This window comes from Geotrypetes seraphini, chromosome 1, assembly GCF_902459505.1.
Source record: "Geotrypetes seraphini chromosome 1, aGeoSer1.1, whole genome shotgun sequence".
Classification (NCBI taxonomy): Eukaryota; Metazoa; Chordata; class Amphibia; order Gymnophiona; family Dermophiidae; genus Geotrypetes; species Geotrypetes seraphini.
The window spans coordinates 30934409-30959317 of NC_047084.1; the positions used below are offsets into that span (position 1 = coordinate 30934409).

Below are 24909 nucleotides of genomic sequence, written 5' to 3' on the forward strand. Positions count from 1 at the left end.
TAATACACAGATTTCTAGCCCACATCTTGAGGAAAGAAGAAACCCTCTAGCATGAAATAACACAGAGGACATCTAAGGATTATTTATCCAATAATAAATAGCACAAATTACACTTTTATACTCCAAAAGAACACAATCATTTCTCATTACTTTTCAGAAAATTTTCCAACTGTACAGCATTCCAAAAACAAAGTCCTTTCCCTGAAAAGTTACTAGACACTTACAAGTGTATTTTAAAAAGAAAGTAGCTCCCGGGGCTACTGCTCGTGATTTCAAAGCCAACATGGCTTTTCGTCTGAGCTGAGTAGCCCTGGAAGCATCAGAAAACACATTTATCTTAGAACCACAGAAACTTTTATCTTTCTTTTTAAAGAAACTCTTCAACACTAGGCATTTATCACTCTCATTAGTAGAAGAAACCAATAGGCTGGATCAATTTCTGAAGTCACCAGTTGATCAATCCCTAATTGATTAACTTGAGATTTCTTTTTAGAAGGAAAATAATAACTGTTGCTAAACTTCAAGGTTTCAGCAGCTGACAGTTTTAAAACTTTTCCAAGATACTTTCTTGGAAAGATCTTAGGAGATATCAAACAATAAATTTATCTCCTGGAGATCTTACCAAGAAAGTATCTATTCATCGCTATTTAATCAGTCAGGAACGGCTCCTGGCTGGTTAAATAGTATTTGGATGGCTAGTCGCTAATATTCAGTGCTGCTAGCCAGCTATGTTGCATGCTTTAGCCAGCTAGCCTCGAATATTCAAGCTCTGACCAGTTAAGTTTAGTTGGCAAATCGGACCACATAAATAACAGTCCTATCTTTGGCTATTAACTAAAACAGATAGAGCTGAATATCCACTTAGCTGGTTAAGTTACAGCTGGCCAAATAAAACCCTGATTATTCAATGCCGGTCACTATAAGTTCTATGACATAAAGCATTTGAAAAACAATTTAAATGGCCAGGAATAGCTCCCGGCCTTCTAAATTGCTTGTCTGGGGCTAACTAGGCAAATTCAGCAGCTCTTAACTGGATAGTGTCCAGTAAGTGCCCAGGTCAAAACTGGCTACTTTGTGGGTGTTCCAAAGGTGAAATCAGTACTTAATCCAGCGTCTCTCAAACTGTGTGCACAGCATAGTGGTGTGCCCCAAAAGATTCCAGAATTTTATTATATTTTTTAAAATTCTCATCATAAGTATACACTAGAATATATGACATGTACGTCTGTCAATGTTACAAGAATCTGTGTGCGCAGGGATACAACTGCCCAGACAAGCATCATTCTTTGTCGTGATCGGTCCTTGAAAATTAATGGCAAGTAATTTTAGTTTTATTTTTTATGCAGTAGTTATCCTAATTTGAGCAACAAAGCCATCAAAGTTTTGTTACTGTTAGGATCTTATTATCTATGCGAATTTGGATTTTTAACTCTGACAGAAATTAAATTGAAAAAAGAGAATGACTGCAGATGGTGGATGATGAAATGAACACTTCCCATCCCAAAAGCTTTAAACTGACCGCTTGATCCTGTCATTCCCAACTCTGAAAATCATAAAATACAAAATACCTCCATAGCAAATCATTTAGCTACCAAATTGCAAAAGTATGAAACTCCTCATTGAAATTCATGCAACCACCGTATGTGCACTGTTCCGCAAAAGAGCGAAACTGGCTACTTTATAGATGTTCCAGGGGTGGAGCGGGCACTTAGCCAGTTGTGTCGATATTAGTATAACTGCATAAATAGCACCACATAAAACACAATACTATCTTTATGCAGTTCAACATAGCTACTTAAGTGCTGTGTTTTTTCTGGTTTCATATGCACAGATATTCAGTGCCAGTTCCCGAACATGGCCTGGCAGTGAATATTCAGAAATAAAGACAGCATCTCTTTTCTATTAATGCTGGCTTTATTTCTATAATGCATCAGAAAATTCTTAAGGAGAATGCCCGCTTACCTATCTGTGAGCTGGAGGTGAAGCTAAAGTGTAATTGGTTTATGCAGGAAGACAATACAAACACAAAAGCAAGTCTACCTCTGAATGATTCAGGAGAAACAAAATGGAAAGTTTTAGACTGGCCTAATCAAAGACCTGACTTGAACCCGATAAGACCTGAAACAAGCAATTAATGCACAAAAGCCTACAAATATGTCTGAATTAAAGTAGTTTGCAAAGTAGAGTGGGCTAAGATATCTCAACAGGATGTGAAAGACTGCTATCAAATTATAGGAAGCATTTAGTTGCAAGCATTGCTGCTAAAGGTGTACAACCAGTTATTAAGTTTGGGGGCAGTTACTTTTTGATATGGGTGATCTAGGAATTGGATAACTTTGGAACCCTTTTATTAAACTACATTAGATGCTAAAGTGCACCTAATGCAGCTTAAAATGGCGTCTGAATACAACAAAATGCTAACGGTGTTGGATTAGTGTAGAAGTGTAGTGCCACATCAAGGTGAATAACCCTATTGCTGTCAAATAAGATTTTGGTAGAATTTTTTTGTGTATTAGAAAAACAACAAAAGAATTTATTGACCATGAACCTTTTCAGAGAGGTAATGCTAAAATCTTATGCTATATAGCAACAATATATGGAAAGAGAAAAAGGGAACGGGAATGGGCTTTTTTATATACCGCTTGGACAAGGTGTATTAAGCAGTTTATAATCAGATGCTCAAGCATTTTTCCCTATCTGTCCCTGCGGGCTCACAGTCTATCTAAGATATCTAGGGAAGTGGAGGATTAAGTGACTTGTCCAGGCTCACAAGGAACAGTTCAGGATTTGAACCCACAACTTCAGGATGCTGAGGCTCTAACTCTAACCCCTATGCCATACACTCTAACCACTATGCCATCTTATTACAATACGCTATGCCATACACTCTAACCACTATGCCATCTTATTACAATACGCTATGCCATACACTCTAACCACTATGCCATCTTATTACAATACGCTATGCCATACACTCTAACCACTATGCCATCTTATTACAATACGCTATGCCATACACTCTAACCACTATGCCATCTTATTACAATACGCTATGCCATACACTCTAACCACTATGCCATCTTATTACAATACGCTATGCCATACACTCTAACCACTATGCCATCTTATTACAATACGCTATGCCATACACTCTAACCACTATGCCATCTTATTACAATACGCTATGCCATACACTCTAACCACTATGCCATCTTATTACAATTTGATCTTTCTGCGGCTTTTGATATAGACAACCATGATATCTTGATTTGATTACTCTCAGATACAGGATTAGATGGGAAAAGTCCAAAAATGGTTTATAGGATTTTTACATTACGCTCATATGTGGTAAATTTTGAGGGCATGGATGCCAGATTGTGGTGTCCCACAAGGCTCTCCATTGTCTCCAATTCTTTTCAACATTTATATGATCATATTAAAAACTTATAAATTAAGTCCCATTGAGATAATGTTTACTTATGCTGATGATATTTTCATCCTGTTAGAAGTCGATTCTAATCTGAATAATTTTACATCCAATATGAATTTTTGTATTTCTCAATTACAATCTTGATCATCTCAGGCTCAAATGAAGTTCAATGCAGCAAAGACAAAATTACTGTTGTTCGGCACAGAAATTGGAAATTTGCCGTCTTCTGTCACCCTTAATTCCGGTGATATCTTAAATATTGATTCATCTTCCAGAGTATTGGGTGTTGTTCTAGATTCTTCTCTCTCATTCCAATGTCAGGTAAATCATTTTGTCAAAAACTGTTTTTTAGTCTTCGTACGTTGAGAAAAGTTCACCATCTGTTTCATCAATATCATTTCGCAGAAGCGCAGAGTGGTGGTCATCGGAGATTCGCTGCTGAGGGGCACCGAGGGACCAATCTGCAGACCAGACCTACAATCAAGAGAGGTCTGCTGTTTGCCAGGGGCCAGGATCCGGGATGTCACTGCTTGCATTGACAGACTCATCAAGCCCCGAGACCACTTCCCCATGGTTCTAATCCACGTCGGAACCAACGACACCGCAAGGAGCAGCCCGGACAGCATACCTGAAGACTTCAGGGCCCTGGGGGAGAAGCTGAGGAGGATGAATGCGCAGGTAGTCTTCTCCTCGATTCTCCCAGTGAGGGGCAAGGGCAGAGCCAGAGAGGATCGAATACAAAGGGCGAACGACTGGCTGCGAGGATGGTGCAAGGAGATGAACTTCGAGTTTCTGCACCATGGAGAAGCATTGCAAGGACTACAGGGACACGACGGGCTACACCTAACCAGAAGAGGGAAGAATGTCCTTGGACACCGCCTAGCCCGCCTACTCCACAGGGCTTTAAACTAGGTAAGTCGGGGGAGGGTACAGGCACAAACAACATACCAGGCGAACTAAAATGCCAATACATTTATGAGGCTGAGGAAAGTAGACACCGAAATTCTGGGTCAGGGGTGAGTGCACACACTTTTGAGTCGGGAGTAGGGTCACATCATATTTATGGGTCACATTGTAATTCCGGGTCTAGGGGGAGTACACACTGTAGTTCTGGGTATATGGGGAGTACACATTGTGGTTCTGAGCCTCAGGAAAGCACAAATAACACAAACAATGCTAAAGGTGTTCAAATAGCTCAAACAGGAATATCCCCACTGAGACATAACAAAAATATAACATGGAGGGCTATGTACGTCAACGCACACAGTTTAGGAAACAAGATCCTGGAATTGGAAACAGAAATAAGGAATGCCGACCTGGATGTGGTGGCGATATCCGAAACCTGGCTCACAGACTCCCACGGGTGGGACATGGTCATACAGGGTTACAACTTGCTTCGCCGGGACAGAGAGGGTAGGAAGGGAGGGGGTGTAGCATTATATACTAAAGATGACATTAAGGTCACGAGAATCTCAGATGTCCAGTATACTGGGGAATCCCTTTGGGTTAATTTGGCCAGAGGGAAGGACAAATGCTTGTATCTTGGCGTAATTTACAGACCCCCAAGACAACAGGATGACCTGGATATGGAAATAATCGAAGATATAGAAAATATCACCTTGCGTGGGGACACAGTATTGCTAGGTGACTTCAACATGCCTGATGTGGATTGGGTTACACTTACCTCTGCTTCCGGCAGCAGCAGGAGGCTATTAAACTCTATGAAAGGAGCAAGCCTCAGGCAACTGGTGTTGGAACCGACAAGGGATCAGGCAATACTGGACCTGATACTTACCAATGGAGAAAGTGTCACAGAGGTCTCGGTGGGCGACACATTGGCCTCCAGTGACCACAACATGGTATGGTTCAATATCAGGAAAGGTTTCACTAAATCTACTACACTAACCAAAGTCCTCAAATTCAAGGACACAAATTTCAAAGAAATGGGAGACTTCGTTCACCAGGCGCTACAAAGCCAAGAAGAAACCGATAACGTGGAAGACATGTGGTCGACTTTGAAAGCAACCATACAAGAAGCAACAAACCGCTATGTAAAATCAGTAAGTAAACGGCGAAGGAACAATAAGCCACAGTGGTTTACTGTGGAGATCTCAGACCTGATCAAGGAGAAGAAAAAAGCATTCATCTCTTACAAACAATCAGGGAAGCAGGACTCTAGAGCAGACTACCTGGCCAAATCAAAAGCCGTCAAAACAGCAGTCAGGGAGGCTAAATTCCTCATGGAGGAGTCTCTAGCAAAGAACATCCAGAAGGGAGATAAATCCTTCTTCAGGTATATCAGTGATAGAAGAAAAAACTCAGGCGGGATTGTACATCTTAGGAAACCAGACGGAGACTATGTGGAAAAGGATTCGGAAAAAGCCCAACTATTAAATGAATACTTCTGCTCAGTCTTCACCCGAGAAGCGCCAGGGCTCGGCCCTCAGCTACAGACAAGGGTTGGCTCAGTTGACCCGTTTAGTAACTTTGAGTTTACGCCCAGCAGTGTCTACGGTAAGCTGTCAAAGCTCAAGGTTAACAAAGCAATGGGGCCGGACAACCTGCACCCCAGGGTGCTTAGGGAGCTGAGTGATGTCTTGGCGGAGCCACTGTCCTCGCTCTTCAACCTCTCCCTTAGTACAGGCAGCGTCCCGTTGGACTGGAGGACGGCTAACGTCATTCCACTCCACAAGAAAGGCTTAAAGATGGAGACAGCAAACTACAGACCAGTGAGTCTAACATCGATAGTGAGCAAACTAATGGAAACTCTAATCAAACACCAATTAGATAAGATCCTGGATGAGGAGAATCTACGGGATCCCCGACAACATGGATTTACTAAGGGGAGATCCTGCCAATCCAACCTGATCAGCTTCTTTGACTGGGTAACGGGGAAGCTGGATATAGGGGAGTCCCTGGACATCGTGTACCTGGACTTTAGCAAAGCATTCGATAGCGTACCACACCGCAGGTTACTGAGCAAGATGAGTTCTATAGGATTAGGTAACACATTGACGAAATGGGTTGGGAGCTGGCTTGGAGGTAGGCTCCAAAGGGTGGTGGTGAACGGCACCCCTTCCGAAATGACGGAGGTGATTAGTGGAGTACCACAGGGCTCAGTCTTGAGCCCAATCCTATTCAACATCTTTATAAGAGACTTGGCAGAAGGGCTTCGAGGTAAAATAACATTATTCGCCGATGACGCCAAACTGAGTAATGTAGTGGGCAAATGCACAACAGACGAAGATTCAGTGCCCGACAACATGATGCACGACCTACTTCTACTGGAGCGATGGTCTAGGACATGGCAACTCAACTTCAATGCCAAAAAATGCAAAGTTATGCACCTGGGCAGCCAGAATCCATGCAAGTCTTATACCCTTAATGGCGAGATCCTAGCAAAAACGGTAGCAGAACGAGACTTGGGGGTAATCGTCAGTGAGGACATGAAGTCTGCCAATCAAGTGGAGCAGGCTTCGTCCAAGGCAAGACAAATCATGGGCTGCATACGAAGGGGTTTCGTCAGTCGTAAGGCGGAAGTCATTATGCCATTGTATAGATCCATGGTGAGGCCCCACCTGGAATACTGTGTGCAATTCTGGAGGCCGCATTATCGCAAGGATGTGCTGAGACTGGAGTCGGTGCAAAGAATGGCCACCCGGATGGTCTCGGAACTCAAGGATCTACCATACGAAAAACGGCTTGACAAATTACAGCTGTACTCGCTCGAGGAGCGCAGAGAGAGGGGGGATATGATCGAGACGTTCAAGTATCTTACGGGCCGCATCGAGGCGGAGGAAGATATCTTCTTTTTCAAGGGTCCCACGACAACAAGAGGGCATCCGTTGAAAATCAGGGGCGGGAAACTACGAGGTGACACCAGGAAATTATTTTTCACTGAAGGAGTGGTTGATCGCTGGAATAGTCTTCCACTACAGGTGATTGAGGCCAGCAGCGTGCCTGATTTTAAGGCCAAATGGGATCGGCACATGGGATCTATTCACAGGGCAAAGGTAGGGGAGGGACATTAAGGTGGGCAGACTAGATGGGCCGTGGGCCCTTATCTGCCGTCTATTTCTATGTTTCCATGTTTCTATTGATTTAGGCTATCATTTTGGCACAGTTGGATTATTGTAACTCTATCTATGTGGGATTAAGTAAAGGAAATGAGAAACGTCTACAGTTGGTTCAGAACACTGCAGCCAGAATGATCTTTGGAAAAAAGTTGGATCATGCGTCACCTTTGCTGAGGAAGCTACATTGGCTTCCTTTTCGATTTAGAATTCAGTTTAAATGTGCCTGTATAGCTTCTAAAATCTTACATGGACTTTTTGTTCCTCTGATCTCCTTATCTCTAAACACCATGAGGTACAAGAATAATTCATATGCATAAGCTCTCTTTTCCATCTTTAAAAGGAATAAAGTCTGCCAGTAAAATTTCCCATTCCTTTCCATATTTACTAGCAGTGATATGAAATGAATTACCTTCTTATATAAGATCTTGTCTATCTCTTCAGATTTTCTGCAAAATCCTGAAAACTGACTTATTTCAGCACTTTTTAGATCATAGTTCCAATGAGTGTTAATAGATTCTTTTTTCTGTAATCTAATTATGTAAACGAATCGAGCTCTTAACTTTAAGACATGATTTGGTATACAAGTCTAAGATTTAGATTAGATTAGAAAACTGACAGGCCAAAAAACAAAAAGCCAAGGGGCTTATTTACTAGCTGCAGTAACACAGCTAAAAACCAGTCATCTTTATACCTATTTATACCTATAGGTATAAATTTTAAAGTAAACACACAACACATCCTAAATTTTTACTTATTTCTTATTTTCAGTGGCCATAATATACTGGGCTTATAAAACTAACTTATGTTGACACTTGGACTTACCTTCCCATCTGTTGTAAAATGCTGAACCGAAATTTCATTTTGCTTCTGTAGTTTTATTTCTTGCATTGACTCATGATGTGAAGAGGTGTCCCAAAAACTGCACTCATAAGCCAGCACTGTCCAATCCAATGCATCCCAGACTATCAGCTCACCCACAAGGGAGCCACTGGCAAAAGTCAGCTCTGCACATATACAGATATAAAGAGATAAAGCAACCTGCTACAAAAGAGATTTCATCTCAGCCTGTAAAACAGTTATCTAAGATACATAGGTAATAAATAACAAAGAACTGGACTAAATATTTTTTATTAGCTTTTAAAGGCAAAACCTCCTTCTTCATGACATAAATGAGCAAATGTTGACAAATATCAGAATACAGTACTCCCCCGAAATTCATGAGGGTTCTATTCCAGGAGCACCCGCGAATTTCAAAAAACCGCAATTGCGGTTTAGGAGCGTATCGGAGGCAGGAGAGGGCTGGCAGCGGGTGCTGAATAAAAGGCTGATGCCCTGGCATGTCAAAGCAGCTCCTGATTGGTGTAGCCTGACTTTAGTTCCTGGAAGAGGCGGTCAGAAAATACCGCGAATAACTGAGTCCGCGATTCACAAACCACAAATTTGCAGGGGTTTACTGTATATAAAAGCATTCCAATGACAGTCTCATAGGAAGAGGTAGAGGTAGGGGGTAGGGGTTGGGGGTTTGGGTGAGAAACAGGGAGAGAGATGGGTGATCACAGCGTGTCAAAGCAGTATAATTTTATGGCTTATAATATGATAGGAAACAGATCTTTGTTTATATCCTATCTGGTGAGGGTAAAAATATTTCACCATTTTGACTTCAAAGATCTTACATTCCTACAGTAGACTGTCTCAAATTTCCTTTTAGTACTTTCGCTTTCATCCTGTACCACGTAGGAGCTCACACAGCTTGCCTAGTTGTTTACCATACTGCTGTTTCCAGTTATTATCCATAAGGTTTCCTTGTATATGATATACTTCTGGACCACTGAGGAAGGAGTGTTTCTTCGAAACACGAACCGTTTCAGGTCCCGGTTCATCAACCCTTTTGGATACAAACTGTTTTATGACCATATTTATATTTACGTTGTTTATTAAAGACTTGGCGATTTGTACACCATTCCTGCAGTTTTTCTTTTGTTCTTCTTTTAGTATTCTCACCATAAAGTCATTAATGCAGTGTTCTGGTTTTGATAAGTATTGTCTCTATAAGTGGCATCCTGGTTAGAATTGTGATGTTTAGTGTGGTGTTTGTGAAGTTGATTCTTGTTTATATTATCTGGCCTAACTCGCCAATAAAACATCCTTCTTTACACTTTATGCATTGAATAATATACACTACATTTGAAGAAAAAGCATGTGTTGGATCATTTTATGCTAAATGCTTTTCCCATGTGAGTGATTGTGGCATCCTGTGATATGTGCTGGCACAGTTTGCAGCTTGGTATATTGCAAGGATGTGGGCCATTCTCTTCTTTTTTAGCTTCTATTGTGAGTTTGCTTTTCACCAATTTTTGTTTCAAATTAGGTAGTTGTTGGCAGGCCACCATTGGTGGAACCAGAATATCTCTTTCAACAATTCATCCTCCTGGAGTAGTGACTGTAGATCTTTTATGATTCTTCTCAGTTCTCCAACTCTGGATTGTATGTCACTGCAAGGGGGACTCTCTCTGTATATACTTTAAGGGTACCTATAATCAAGGCTCTGGTTTCCTAAGGCAGCCTTTGATAGATACCTTAACAGCTACCGTATTATTAGGGAGTAATTATATAGAGTATTTTCCACACAAAGTATATTTTACATGTGGAAATGGCTCTTACAAAACTATATACAGGTATACATACATAGCTGTACAGGTAATAACATGAACATGTACAGTGAAGGGAGATATTACAGGGGTCTATAAAATCATGAGCTAAGTGGTATCTACTTATTTTTTTAGGATCCTGCCAGGTACTTGTGACATGGATTGGCCATTGTTGGAAACAGGATACTGGGCTAACTGGACTTTTGCTCTGATACAGTATGGCATGTCTTATGTTCTTACAATGGATTGGTTGCAGTTGATAAGGATATATTCACCCAGTTCACTTTAGGAGTATCAGACAACTGTATTTGAATCTCTTGAGAATGGCTTACCTTGTCCAAAGGCGATCAGATTCAACAATGCTCTTTACGCGGCACTTGGCAGACATAGCAGCTGCCAAAATAACTCTCCAATATGAAGCATCAGCATGCTCCAACAAAGTCCAGTGCTAAGCCCGTTGATGCTGTATGGAAGTAGCAGAATCTTTTGCCTTTTCTGGGCATACCTTGGTGGATGTACGATCTCAGTGGGGTTTATCAGTGCTCAGTGTTGGTAGAGATCCAGGTCTCTTTGAAATTAATGCATTCCCTGTATCCTATACAGCTCTTGGGTCTACTAGATCCTATGCCAATATACCAAGATGAGTCTTACTGGAATCAAAAGCCTTTCCTTCAGCTCTACACAACCTTGAAAACCTCTGCATAAGTTAGCATTTATAAAAATTTTGAGGCCTTCTGACCTGGGCCTTGCAAAAACTAATTATGAATAGTGGCTCCTAATATGCTCTTGTTGCACTGACAGCATTTCTCACACTGCTTGTGGGGAATTTAGATAATCCCAAAAATATTTCAGAGGCAAAATCAAACCACTTGATACTGATGACCAAAATTTGTCCTGAACAAAATGTCTGGGTATGCTGGGACCAGTGGAAATATTGGACATGGAAAAGTATAAGAAAACTTAGAAAAACATCTGAAAACTGACTAGATCTAATAGGTGAAAAGGACTGAGAGAGAGATAACCCATTCATGATTTTTGAAAATACTCTCCATGGAAAAACAAGAATTCAAGTGGTCTCATGTGATGATGCTGTGCAGGAAATGCTGTACAGATAAGTAAACAATTCTTACTTGAACTATATTTTTTAAATAGGAGAATATGTGAAATATACAAGACTGTGAAAACTCTTACAAGACACTAGCCCCCAAATTCTGTATAGGCTGCACAGAGTTTGGAGTGCAAAGATCACAGATCCACACTTAAGTAATTAGTTAAAATTTGTGAAAACAATAATTGGCTTTAACAAGTGCTAATTGGCACCAATTACAATTACAAGCAGATCTGTGCTCAGCACCTATTCTATAACCTGAGCACCCAATTCATTTCGCATGCAACTCCAAAGTGGGTGTTGTGGCCAAGGGAGGGGAATGGATGGGTCAAGGGCATTCCCAGAATTTAGGTGTAGAGTTATAGAATACTTCCATTTTCAGGTCTAACTGACCATAGGGCTAGATTCACTTACCTGCATTGCGTGCCCAATCCGTGCAGGCCCGACCAATCCACAAAACAAAAAAAATTCAAATGAGGGCGCTTGGAGGAACTCCCCCCTACGACCGTACGGATTGCTAGTGTGTGATCCCGAAGCATGCGCAGACCATCTGTAGATGGTCTGCGCATGCGCCTAAGAGCTGCGACTTTTTTTTTTTTTTAACTTTACTAGCCCAGCGAACCCGTGGTTTTAACCTGCTTTAAACCCACGGGTTAAAACCACGGTCTCGCAGAGCGGGGATGGGCAGGCGAGTTGGGGCAGCAGGAGAGATTCAGGGCAGGCAGGAGATCAGGACTGTGACAAGGCAGCAGATCGGGGCAGAGAAGCAGGGCAGAGAGTAGGGCGGCAGAAGGCAGGGCAGTCGGGAAAGACCTCAACAACTGGTCATTAGCAGTCGCTTATTTTGGATCAGCCAGCCCAGTCGGTGTTGCTTTTTTTATTTTAGTGAATTGCTTCCTGTCTGCATTTGAATGCCGTTCCCCCTCATTTGCATACGCAGATTGGAGGATGATCTGGAGACAGGTTAGTGAATCGGGTCGGAGGGAAATCGGGTCGCAACGGGCTCACAAACCGATCGGTACACGATCGGTTTGCTTAGTGAATCTAGTCCATAGGTATGAGCTATTTACACCAGCCTTTAGTAGGCATAAGCGATTGCTACTAAATTAGGTATGAAAATGACTTAAGCTAGTATTCTAGCTCTGCACAAAACTCTCTTTATAGAATTTATGCTTAGCATGCATCATTTTGGTTCCATTTACAGAATCTAGCTCTATACGTACCTGCACAGAAACCATATGTATTTATGTACATGATTTTCTTGTGTCCTGTTGATTTGTGTTAATATATTATTTCTATAATGTCAAATTTGTCTTCTCAATAGAATATTTGAAAATTCATTAATAAAAAAAATTCAGCATAAGGGTCTGAAGAGAGAACTGAAGAATTCAAAAGCATAGTGGGATGATTTTGTGACATAGTCAAATAAAAACGTTCCTAAGTGTCACTGAATAGAATGAGAAAAGGCAAAAGTTGATTTTCATATTCTAAAGGCAGATAGGTTCCCTCTTGTGGTCAAAATGTTTTGTTTTCATAGAAGAGAAACTACCGTATACATCAAACTATACAACTATATATTAAATGAAACATAGAAACATGATGGCAGATAAAGGCCAAATGGCCCATCCAGTCTGCCCATCCTCAGCATCCATTATTTCCTCCTCTCCCTAGGAGATCCCAAGTGCCTGTTCCATGCTTTCTTGAATTCAGTCTGTTTCCATAGAAACATGATGGCAAATGGTATAGCCCACTATAATGAGAAAGACTGAAAAGCATAGTTAAAGTTACTCACCTATAGTAGGGTGTTATCTAAGGACAGCAGGGAGACATTCTCACATATGGGCGACATCATCCACGGAACCCAGTACAGATAGTCAAAAAGTGCACTGTCACTTTAAATCTTTAAGACTGTCCTTACTGCGCATGTGCTGGTGCCTTCCTGCCTGATGTCAGCCTGTGGAACCATCATCAGTTCAGTAAGAAAGCTAAGAAGCTAACTAGGGAAGGAGGGAGGGTTGTGAGAATATCTGCCTGCTGTCCTCGAATAATACCTGCTTCAGGTAACTGTGATTTATCCAAAGACAAGCAGACAGCGTATTCTCACATATGGGATTCCCTAGCTGGCAGGATCATGCCTCCGAGTTAATGGTTATTGACAACTACCATGGGTTTGGCAAAACCAAAAGGGTTAGAGGGAAGTTAGCATCTAAGTGGAGTATAAATTTTGAAGAACTGCTTGGCTAAATCAACTATCGAGTCTGGAATGATTCTCTAAACAATAGCGGGATGTGAAACGAGGACCAGCTGGCTGCACTGAAAATGTCTTCGATGGGAGTGGAATATAGATAAGCTAACAAAGTTGTCATTGCTTGAACTTTATGTGCAATGACATGATCTTCAAGTGTCAGCTCAGCCCGAGCATAGCAAAAGGAGATACAGTCTGCCAGTCATGAGGAGATGGTTCTCTTGGTTACAGGATTTCCTAGTCTGTTAAGAGTCAAATGGAAAACAGTTGAGTGAAGTTTTATGAAATTTAGTCTAATCTAAGTAAACAGTCAGAGCACATTTACAGTTCAAAGTGTGGAGTGCAAAACCGAAGACACCTGAAGTATGAGGTCCTGCAACTCTTCCCATTGAAATATGCGCACAACCGACACGTCCTCATTAACTGGCACCTCTAAAAAGTCACCATCCAGAATATCAGGCCCCCCTGATGGATCTGAAAGGTTCTCCCCAAGATCCCATTCCTCATCCAGAGAAAACTGATCAGCCATAAAAGATTCCTTGTCCCAAGATGCTCGAAGCCGCTTGGACGAAAGCTGAGCGAGTTGGACAGAGGCAGCCACAGCGGGAGGCTGAACGGGGGCGGCCATGGAAGGGGCAAATCCCCCAGATGAGCCTGAGACTCCTGAAACCAAAGCAGGACCACCAGCCACCTGTAAATAACCCTTGCACATGGCCAACGGAAAAAACCTCAGCGGCAACACAGCATTTATGTTAGGAGCAGAAAACACATGTAAGACCTGTTCCTGCCTTTCCAAGAAAAGAGGAAGGTCACCTGGGGCCGTGGGCAAATTGGATGCACTTTACGCCAAAACTGAGGGAAGGGCCGATGCTAAACTGTCACCAGAAAACACATGCAGCACTGAAGGCATGGCCAATCCCGCCGTTATAGAAAAACCACCAATCCCAGCGGCAGCTGAAACAGAATCCCCAGCTTTCCTGGTGGAACGCAACATTGAAACCTAATGACCGCTGGCAGCTGAGGAAATCCTGGCGTGGGTGATAGGGGAAGGCCCCCTCCCAATAAGCAATGTGCGCACGAAGGAGAATCTGGCACGCTGACACTCGAAGCTGGGACTCTCTCAAGGCGGCAGGAGCATTTCATGCACCCGTCAGCCGCATCCACCGATTGGCATCCACAAAAAGTGGACTTTTTCTGCTTTTTTGAAGTGCTCATAATGAAAACGCCAAAAACCCATGCACAACGCTATGTAAAAATAGTGGCCTCAGGCCTGGTTTTTTTCTTTTTTCTTTTTTCAATACAAAGCTCCTTTTATTTCTTGTATATTTTATTTTCTCTTTTATATTTCTTCTCAGAGCCAACCAGCTGTATCAAAAAAAAAGCAGATCCCACAGGTATTCTAAACTGTAGTCAGTACCGGTATTGGTGGCAAAATTCAGAAAAACCTGGGGAGATGGGGGAAATGGGGGGAGGGACTCGACCCTTCCAAGTGCGACACCCCAAGGTTGGTAGGACCTCCGAGAGGGTCTCCCAAGCTCAGTTTGGACAAAGGGACAAGAAAGATTCACTAACCAGATCCAACAGGCCTTAACAAACCTCAGCACAGACTGCAGACAGACCACTCCACCTGCTGGAGACTGAGAAAAAACTGATTGTACTGATGCCGAAAGCCAGTGTCTCAGTCTTCACCTGCTGACAGAGGAGCATAAACCCATCCGTTTCTGTGCCAGTCTAGAGGGACGATAAAGAATAGACAAATTATCTGCAACGGGCTGAAAATATATAGGAGGAATAATTAAAATTAATTTAGGACAAAAAAGAATAATAAAATGAACAGAAAAATGGGTCACTCATGGAATAGCCCCAAGGGGCTCGCCCAAAGAACATGTCCTGCTTCTTAAGCGCATGCCGTCGTGGACGGAGGGAAGGTGAAGAGATGGTGAGATGGAAGTAGAAAAATGGAAGAAAACTGAACATGAAAATCAGTGTCAAAGAAGGATGTAGAAAATTTATATGTTGTTTTTATATTTTGGACTGTTCAGGAAGAAATTTATTTCTTTTTAGTTCTCTTGTGATGTACTGGCATATTAGGGTTTCCTTTGTTTACAATAGTACTTTTAGTTTGTGGACTTCTATTTGAAAAGGCGTTTTGTTTTGTTTTTCTGGTTTTCGGCATGTGTGACTGAGCCCAGGTGTTCTGGTGGGGACAGAAATCCAGAAACTCTGGTTGGTGTTGAGACCCCAAGTTGGAAAATATTTGTCAGCTCTCCTTCAGCTTTTTTGGACTTGAAACAGCCCCAACTGAAAAAATTAGTGGTTACTTATGACACTCATGTACCCAGATTTCTAACCTCGGTTTATATTCGAGTAAACCTTTTTTTCTCCTTTTTTAAGGGAAAATGTTATCTCAGTTTATATTCGGATTGGTTTATATTCGTGTAAATGACAGCCAGCAGCTAAACATCTGAATTGTCCAGTCTGCCCAACAGGTACACGCATTATAAATTGACTTTTTTCTTTGATATTTCTGGGCCACAGACCATAGAAGTCTGTCCTTAGGTTCAAACTGTCCTTAGGTTCAAACTACTGGAATTGCCATCGAAGCTCACTCTAGCGTGTAGGGAGTTAAAATCTTTTAAAAAGGAATTGAAAACTTACTTATTTGTACAAGCTTTTTCTAGAGCAAAAGGAGAAATTAGGTTCTTACCTGCTAATTTACTTTCTTTTAGCTTCTCCAGACCAGTAGAGGTTAACTTTACGAATGGGTATATATCTAATCATGACCAGCAGGTGGAGACTGAAAACAAAACTTTGGGACAGTATATCCTAGCCCCTCCTCTCTATTTCCCTCAGTCTGCCGAATAGCCAAGCAGAACCAAGAACTGGAAAACAACAGAGAGAAAAAACAATACTCCGAAAGGAGTAACAAATAACATACCCAAAATGCTGTTGGAAAATGCAGAGGAGAAATTCCCGAAGGAAGAATGTCCCCACAGCTCGCCAGCTAAGCCAGCCGAGCCACAGCCGCTGTTCTCCAATTCTCCCCGGCCCTAGAAAAATACTAGAACCCGCAGCAAAAACCAAAAACTGCCCGCGCAACAGCCCCAACAACAACAACAACAGACAGGGTGGGGACCTCTACTGGTCTGGAGAAGCTAAAAGAAAGTAAATTAGCAGGTAAGAACCTAATTTCTCCTTCTTTAGCACTCTCCAGACCAGTAGAGGTTAACTTTACGAATGGGACGTACCAAAGCAGTCCCTCTCACGGGCGGGACCCCCGAAGGGCCGATACCAGTACACGCTCACCGAACACCGCGTCCCGACGCGCCTGCACATCAACCCGATAATGACGAACAAAGGAATGCAAGGAGGACCAAACCGCAGCCTTACAAATATCCACTGGAGGCACGAGCGACGACTCAGCCCAAGAAGCCGCCTGACCCCGAGTGGAATGAGCCTTGAGAAACTCCGGAACAGGCTGCTGTTTCAGAAGATAAGCGGAAGCAATCGTCTCCTTGATCCAGCGCGCAATAGTAGCCTTAGAAGCGCCAGCTCCCCGACGAGGACCCGCCAGGAGGACAAAGAGATGATCGGACTTCCGGAATTCCTGGGTCCGCTGCACATAAGAGCGAAGGACCCGACCGACATCCAACTTGCGCAGCTGCCGTTGCTCAGAAGAGCCCTCCCGACCACCCAAGACCGGGAGAACCACCGATTGATTGACATGAAAAGGAGAAACAACCTTCGGCAGAAAGGAAGGAACAGGCCGCAAGACGACCCGCTCCCTAGAAAACTCCAAGAAGGGAGCCCTACAAGAGAAAGCCTGCAGCTCAGAAACACGCCTAGCAGAAGTAATGGCCACCAAAAAGACCGCCTTCAAAGTAAGGTCCTTCAAAGAACAGTCGTCCAAGGGCTCGAAAGGCGGACGCACCAAAACAGAGAGAACCAGATTAAGATCCCAAGAGGGAACCGAGGGCCGTAGGGGAGGCCTAAGCAACTTGGCCGCCCGCAAAAACCGAATCACATCAGGAAGAGCCGATAAACGCTGACCTGACACCAACCCTCGAAAAGCCGACAGGGCCGCAAGATGAACCCGGAGAGAAGACCAAGCCAGGCCTCTATCCAGGCCATCCTGCAAGAACTCCAGAATGTTAGGCAGAGAAGCGCGAAAAGAGGTCACTCCCCGCGCCCGACACCATTCCTCAAAGAGACGCCAAACCCGCACATAAGCCCGAGAGGTAGAAAGCCTCCGGGACCCCAACAGTGTAGAGATCACCTTGTCTGAATATCCCTTCTTGCTAAGGCGACCCCTTTCAAGAGCCACGCCGTAAGACAGAAGGGAGACGGGTCGAACATGGGAATGGGACCCTGCATCAGAAGGTTGTCCGAGAGAGGCAGAGGAAGAGGATCCGCTACCAGGTGCCTCACCAGATCCGCATACCACGGACGGCGAGGCCAATCCGGCGCCACCAGCACCACCAAACCCGGATGGTGAACAATGCGAAGAAGCACTCTGCCCACCAGCGGCCAAGGAGGGAACACATACAACAGCCCCTCCGTTGGCCACTGCTGGACCAGAGCATCCAGACCCTCGGCCAGACCGTCCCTGCGACGACTGAAGAAGCGGGGCACTTTGGCGTTGCCACCCGTGGCCATCAGGTCCATCAGGGGCTGCCCCCAAGCCTGCACTATCAACTGAAACGCCTCGGCGCCGAGACACCACTCTCCTGGATCTAGGAAGTGACGACTGAGGAAGTCTGCCTGAACATTGTCTACTCCGGCTATATGAGAGGCCGAGAGGTCCAGCAGATGGGATTCCGCCCAAACCATGAGCAGAGCCGCCTCCTGCGCCACCTGAGTGCTCTTGGTGCCCCCCCTGACGATTGACATAAGCCACCGCCGTGGCATTGTCCGACAGCACTCTGACCGACTTGCCCAGCAACAGGGAGTGGAAAGCCAACTGCGCCAGACGGACCGCTCTGGTCTCCAACACGTTGATCGACCAGGCGGCCTCCTCCGCGGACCAGGTGCCCTGAGCTGAGTGACCCAAACACTGAGCCCCCCAACCCAGGAGACTCGCATCCGTCAGGAGCACTGTCCACTGCGGGAGATCCAGACCCACCCCCTGAACTAGGTGAGGGGTCTGGAGCCACCAACGCAGACTGCAGCGCGCAAAGCCTCGCAGGGGAACCGGAACATCCATCCCGTGCCTCTGGGGAGACCACCTCCGGAGCAGAGCATACTGGAGAGGACGCATGTGGGCCCGCGCCCACCTCACCACGTCCAGGGACGCCTCCATCGACCCCAAGACCCGGAGGAAATCTCGCGCCCGAGGACACCGGGACGCCAAAAGCAGGCGAATCTGAGATTGCAATTTGCTCACCCGGCCCTCTGGGAGGAAGACCCTCCCCAAGGAGGTGTCGAACAGCACCCCTAGGTACTCCAGACGCTGAGCCGGGACCAACCGACTCTTGGAAAGGTTGACCACCCAGCCCAGCGACCGGAGAAACTCCACCACCCGAGCAGTAACCCGGGAGCTTTCCTGCAACGACTTTGCCCGAATTAACCAGTCGTCCAGGTAGGGGTGTACCAGGATACCCTCCGACCGCAAGGCTGCCGCGACGACCACCATCACCTTGGTGAACGTCCGAGGAGCCGTGGCCAGCCCAAAGGGAAGCGCACAGAACTGAAAGTGCCGACCCAAGATCGCAAAGCGCAGGAAACGCTGATGAGAGGCCCGAATGGGAACATGCAAGTAGGCCTCCGTCAGATCGAGAGAAGTGAGAAACTCCCCCGGCTGAACCGCCAGAATGACCGACCGCAGAGTTTCCATACGGAAAGAGGGAATCTTGAGAGCCCTGTTGACCCCTTTTAAATCGAGGATGGGCCGAAAAGTCCCCTCCTTTTTGGGCACCACAAAGTAAATGGAGTACCTGCCCGTGCCCCACTCCGGAGGGGGCACCGGAACAACTGCCCTGAGATCTAGCAAGCGCTGAAGGGTCTGGCGAAAAGCCTGCGTCTTCCCCGGAGTCTGACACGGAGAAGCGAGGAAAAAATCCGGCAGAGAGCGGGCGAACTCCAGGGCATAACCGTCCCGCACCACCTCCAGGACCCACTGATCGGACGTGATCTCGGCCCATTTGGGGAAAAATTCGCGCAGCCGAGCCCCCACCGGAACCAAAGGGGGCGCCGGCAAGGCGTCATTGTGCAGGACGGGAAGCGGGGGAACCGGCGGAGGGATTCCCTGCCCCCCGACGGGCCCCCCGAAAGGGCTGCATGCGCTGGAAGAACCGACCCCGGGAAAATCCCGGAGACTGGAAAGAAGCAGCCCCACGCCCAGGGCGATACTTGCGAAAATCCCGCAAACGCCCCCGGGCCGCACCCCCCCGAGACGCCGGGCGGGCACGGTCCTCCGGCAGACGGGGAACTTTCGAGTCCGACAGAGTCTGAATCAACTTATCCAAGTCCTCTCCAAACAAAAACGACCCCCGAAAGGGAAATTTAGTAAGCTTAGCTTTGGACGCAGCATCCGCCGCCCAAGCGCGCAGCCACAACACACGCCTTGCGGCCACGCCAAAAGCCATAGACTTAGCCGATATCCGCACCAAGTCATATAGAGCATCTGAGAGGAATGAGGCCGCCATCTCAATCTTCGCAACCTCCTGATCCACCAGAGACCAGTCGTCAGACTCTCGATCCAAGACCCGCTCCGCCCACCGAAACACGGCGCGAGCGACCAGTCCCCCACAAATAGCCGCCTGGACCCCAAAGGCAGAGACCTGAAAATTTTGCTTAAGGATGCTCTCCAATTTGCGCTCCTCAGGGTCCCGCAAGGCAGAACCGCCCTCAACAGGCACGGTATGCCGCTTGGAAATTGCCGAGACCACCGCATCCACGACTGGCGAAGCTAACGTAGCCCGATCCCCTTCAGGAATGGGATACAGGCGAGCCATGCTGCGCGCCAGCCGAAACGGCGCCTCCGGCGTTTTCCACTGCTCCAGAATAATATCCCGAATATCCTGATGCATAGGAAAAGAGCGGGAAACGGAACGGATCCCCCGTAACAGGGGGTCCCCCACACGCGGAGTCTCCGGCGGCGCGTCCTCAAAACGCAAAACCGTAGAAACCTGTTGAATAAGGTCAGGCAGCTCATCTTTCTGAAAAAGGCGCACCACGGACGCCTCGTCACTGGAGAACGGGAAATCCGACAACCCGCCGCCAGCTTCCGTCCCCTCCAGAGAGTCCTGGAACTCCTCAGAAGGGTCCAGGTCCTCCTCCAGACCGACCCGTTCCTCCGACCACAAATTCTCGTCCCACGACACCCGCGGACGCTTGGACAAGGGAGGCGGCGGAGGGGACGTCACGCCAGACGAAAGAGGCAAAGCCGCAGGGAGCGCGGAGGAAAACCCACCCCCCGAAACCCCCTGGGCGCAACCGGGACCCCCAGCCGCCTGAAAATAGGCTCTGCATAAAGAAAAGAAAAATTCAGGAGAAAAACCCCCCGAGGGTCCCAAGGGACTCCCTGCCACAGCAGGGGACCCAGCAGAACCTTGCCCCTGCATAGTCAAAACAGGGGGAAGGTCACCTGAGGTGGAAGACAAAATGGAGGGGCCAGACAGAGAAGATGGCGGTTTTCCCGCCAAAAAAGCTCCCTCCATAGCCTGAAGCGGCTGAGAAACCTGAATAGTCTCAGCCGCTAAAGCAGGCAAGCCGGCATCAGCTGTCAAAAAATCAGCTGAGAGGGAATCCTCTAAAACCCGACCGTCGGCGGTTTGGGGAATCCCTCCGTGGGCGGACGGAGAAGACCGGGCTTCCCCACCGTTCCCTGCCGACTCGCGAGGCACCATCGGCGGGGAGCTCTGGGCGCCTGCAGCCGCTGCCGACGGAGCTCCTCCACCGCACCGGCCTGAACACCACTTGCACAGGCCGGCCGCGAGTGCCTCGCGTCTGGAGCACAATGAGCACTTTTTCCCTTTAGAAGTGCTCATTGCTCCATACGCGACCTAGCTGCAAAAAAAAAAAAGTGCCGGTTAGTTGAAAAAATACAGAAAATACAGTTTTCTTAAAGGGATACAACCCTCCAGACCAGCACTACCTCAGGATTTTTTTTTTTTTTTTTTTTTACAGAACAGACTCCACAGGCTCTCGAAGCAATATGCCTTGCTTGATTTAGGGGGCAAGGCTTACTGCTGAGGCTCCTCTAAAAAAATGTGGGGAGGTGGAGGAAGTGGGGGGAGGGACCCCGCTCGTGACCCGCCGGGTTTGACACCCCCGAGGTCGGACGAACCCCCAAACAGAGTCCGTCCAAGCTCCGTCCGGCTAAAAACAGGGACAATAAACCCCCTAAACAAATTCCAACAGCCCTACCAAGGGAGATGGGTACAGATCACTCAACACCTGCTGGAGACTGAAAGAAGACTGAGGGAAATAGAGAGGAGGGGCTAGGATATACTGTCCCAAAGTTTTGTTTTCAGTCTCCACCTGCTGGTCATGATTAGATATATACCCATTCGTAAAGTTAACCTCTACTGGTCTGGAGAGTGCTAAAGAATGTGAAATATTCCTTTTTGATTGAAATGTCTTTGTGAGATTTTATATTTGAAATTTTAGAAGAGGGAATGATGTAGTAGGGTTACTTGTTGCAGTTTGTTTTCTTGTGAAGATTATGTGAAATATTCTGTGTTTATTTTATTGTAATCTGCCTTTGTTGTAGGCGGAAAAGAAATTTTTAAAATAAATAAACCATTCCAAATTACTGGAGTTCCCTTCGAAGTCCTCTCCAGCACATCCTAAACCAAATAGCCATATACAGGACACAGACTGTGCAATTCTGCCCAGTACCGGCCTTAGTTCAATTTATACCCATTATTTTCTGATTAGAGATTCTCTGTGTTCATCCCACGCTTTTTCCAGTTCCGTCACCATTTTCCTCTCCACCACATCCATTGGAGGCATTCCAGAAATCAACCACTATCTTCTAATATTACTCTTTAAGTCTACCACCCGGCAACCTCAATTCATGCCCTCTAGCTTTACCATTTTCCCTTCTCTGGAAAAGATTTGGTTCTATATTAATACCTTTCAAGTATTTAAACATCTGTATCATATCTCTCTTGTCCCTCCTGTCCTCTAGAGTATACATATTCAGGACTTCCAGTCTCTTCTCGTATGTCACGTTTGGCACGAACTCCCTACCATTTTCGTTGCCTTTCTTTGGATCACTTCAATTCTTCTTATATCCTTCGCCAGATATGGTCTCCAAAATTGAACACAATATTCCAAGTGGGGCCTCACCAACGACCTGCACAGTGGCATCAACACATCCTTTCTTCTACTGGTTATGCCTCTCTCTATACCGTTTAGCATCCTTTTGCCTACAACCATTGCCTTGTCACACTGCTTCTTCACCTTCAGATCTTCGGACACTATTATCCCAAGATCCCTCTCACCATCCTTGCATATCAGCCTCTCACCTCCCAGCACATACGGCTTGGATTTCTACTCCTCAGATGGATCACTCTACGCTTCTTTGCATTGAATTTTACTTGTCAGACACTAGATCATTCTTCTAGCTTCTGTAGATCCTTTTTCAAGTTTTCTACTTCCTCCAGAGTGTCTATCCGCAGAAAGGCAAACCTTACCTTCTAACGCTTTGGCAATGTCGCTCACAAAAATACTGAGCAGAATCAGCCCCAGCACCGAACCTTGAGGGACTTCACTACTCACTTTTCCTTCCTCTGAGTGAATTCCATTAACCAGTTTCTAATTCAGTTCACCACTTTAGGTCCTAACTTCAGCCTGTCAAGTTTATTCAAGAGTCTCCTATGAGGAACCATGTCAAAGGCTTTGCTGAAATCTAAGTAAACTACATCTAGTGCATGTCCTCGATCCAATTCTCTGGTTGCCCAGTCAAAGAATTCAATTACATTTGTTTGGCATGATTAACCTTTAGTAAAACCATATTGTCTTGGATCTTGTAACCCATTAGATTCTAGGAATTTCACTATCCTTTTCTTCAGCAACACTTCTATTATTTTTACAATAGCCAAAGCGAGGAGAATGTTCTGCTAGATAATTTGTATATTTTAAGATTTTAAACTGCCTGTTTTAAGATGAAGTTTATTAATGATGTGTTTTGTGATTATCAATTTATTACTATGATCTGCAATAATGCTTTCAGTGATTTGAAGGAATATTATTTTGATATATTTACCTCACTTTTTTCAGTAGCAGAACAATTGAAAATAAATAAAATCAAGCAAACATAAGCATACTTGCTCAGGTTTGTAAATGTACGGATACTCTGCTTTCACTGAGCCAGCAAGACTACTAATTCCATAGTGCCACCGCAGAAAGAAAGAATGACATAAATCTACAGTAGTAACATTCTATACATTTTTTACTCTGAATTCCACCGTGAAAGCTTAACAACTTAAAAGGAATATTTTCTGTTACTTGTGTACTTAAGATAAATTTTGTCTAAAACACAGCTTTTTGTAGATTTATTTACACATTACATACTCTTACCATTGACATTGACCAGTGAGCGAATATTGTCTTGGTGGGCAGAGAGACATTTCACCTCATGGATATCCCAGTTGTCAGATTCATCTGTAGGTATCAGCAGCTTGAAAATGACTGAGAGAAGAGAAGTTAAATTAAACTTTGCATAACAGCAGAGTACACAATATTTTCCTATTTCATTTTGCATTCTCTGCTGAAAGCAATTCCTACCTAATAAAGAAGTACAAATAGGCCCTCTGCCCAAGTAAAGGACAGGTGATCCATCTGCACATCCTTTTTGTGGTCCAAGCGAAATTGCTAAACTGCAGTGATTTGTATTAAAAGTTCTACAGGACAATAACTCAATTGGATTAAGCTGTACAAGACAACTTTTCATCTGTGCCACAACTGCATTAGAGATTCATATACTGAACAGGCAAATCAGAGCTAAATTCTAAGCAAAAAATTGGTTGCAACTGCTAGAAATATCAACTCAGCCATACCAAAAAGTGAATTTTTTCCTTATTTTAAATATGCTTTTGGAAAGCAGTACCCTTTGCACTAGCAAGTCAGTACCAGTAGGCCACATGTTTTAAGGGGTAAGGACAAGTGTGCTCAAGAGTACTACTGCTCTCATCTCCTGTGGTCAATTGGTTACTACAAGCATGCTCACAACAAATAGACTGCAGTAAGAAAAAGAAGCATGTTCTACTTCTGCCAACTCCAGACTTCGATTTATTTATTTATTTCAATTTCTATCCCGTTCTCCCAGAAGTTCAGAACGGGTTACAAGTAGACATTCACAATCGTTTGAAAACAGACTAGTCATGACAACAAATAGGTTACAGTAGACAATAACAGAGCTTATTCTAGAGACCAGACTGGTCATAGTGAAGAAG

At 45.0% G+C, this 24909-nt stretch overlaps 1 protein-coding gene across 2 annotated transcripts in view; it reads right to left on the bottom strand.

Moving 5' to 3' along the window:
* The window catches only part of WDR41 (WD repeat domain 41), a 147037-nt gene that overhangs the window by 20645 nt on the left and 101483 nt on the right, over positions 1–24909 (bottom strand). For both annotated transcript variants that reach the window (XR_004537944.1, XM_033929382.1), the window contains exons 8-9: positions 24035–24145; positions 8329–8510 (exon numbers count right to left, since the gene is read on the bottom strand). Coding sequence is in view for 1 of the 2 variants with exons in the window: in XM_033929382.1 (XP_033785273.1) it covers positions 8329–8510; positions 24035–24145 (293 nt within the window). In the remaining variant the exon portion in view is untranslated. The remainder of the gene's footprint in view (positions 1–8328; positions 8511–24034; positions 24146–24909) is intronic.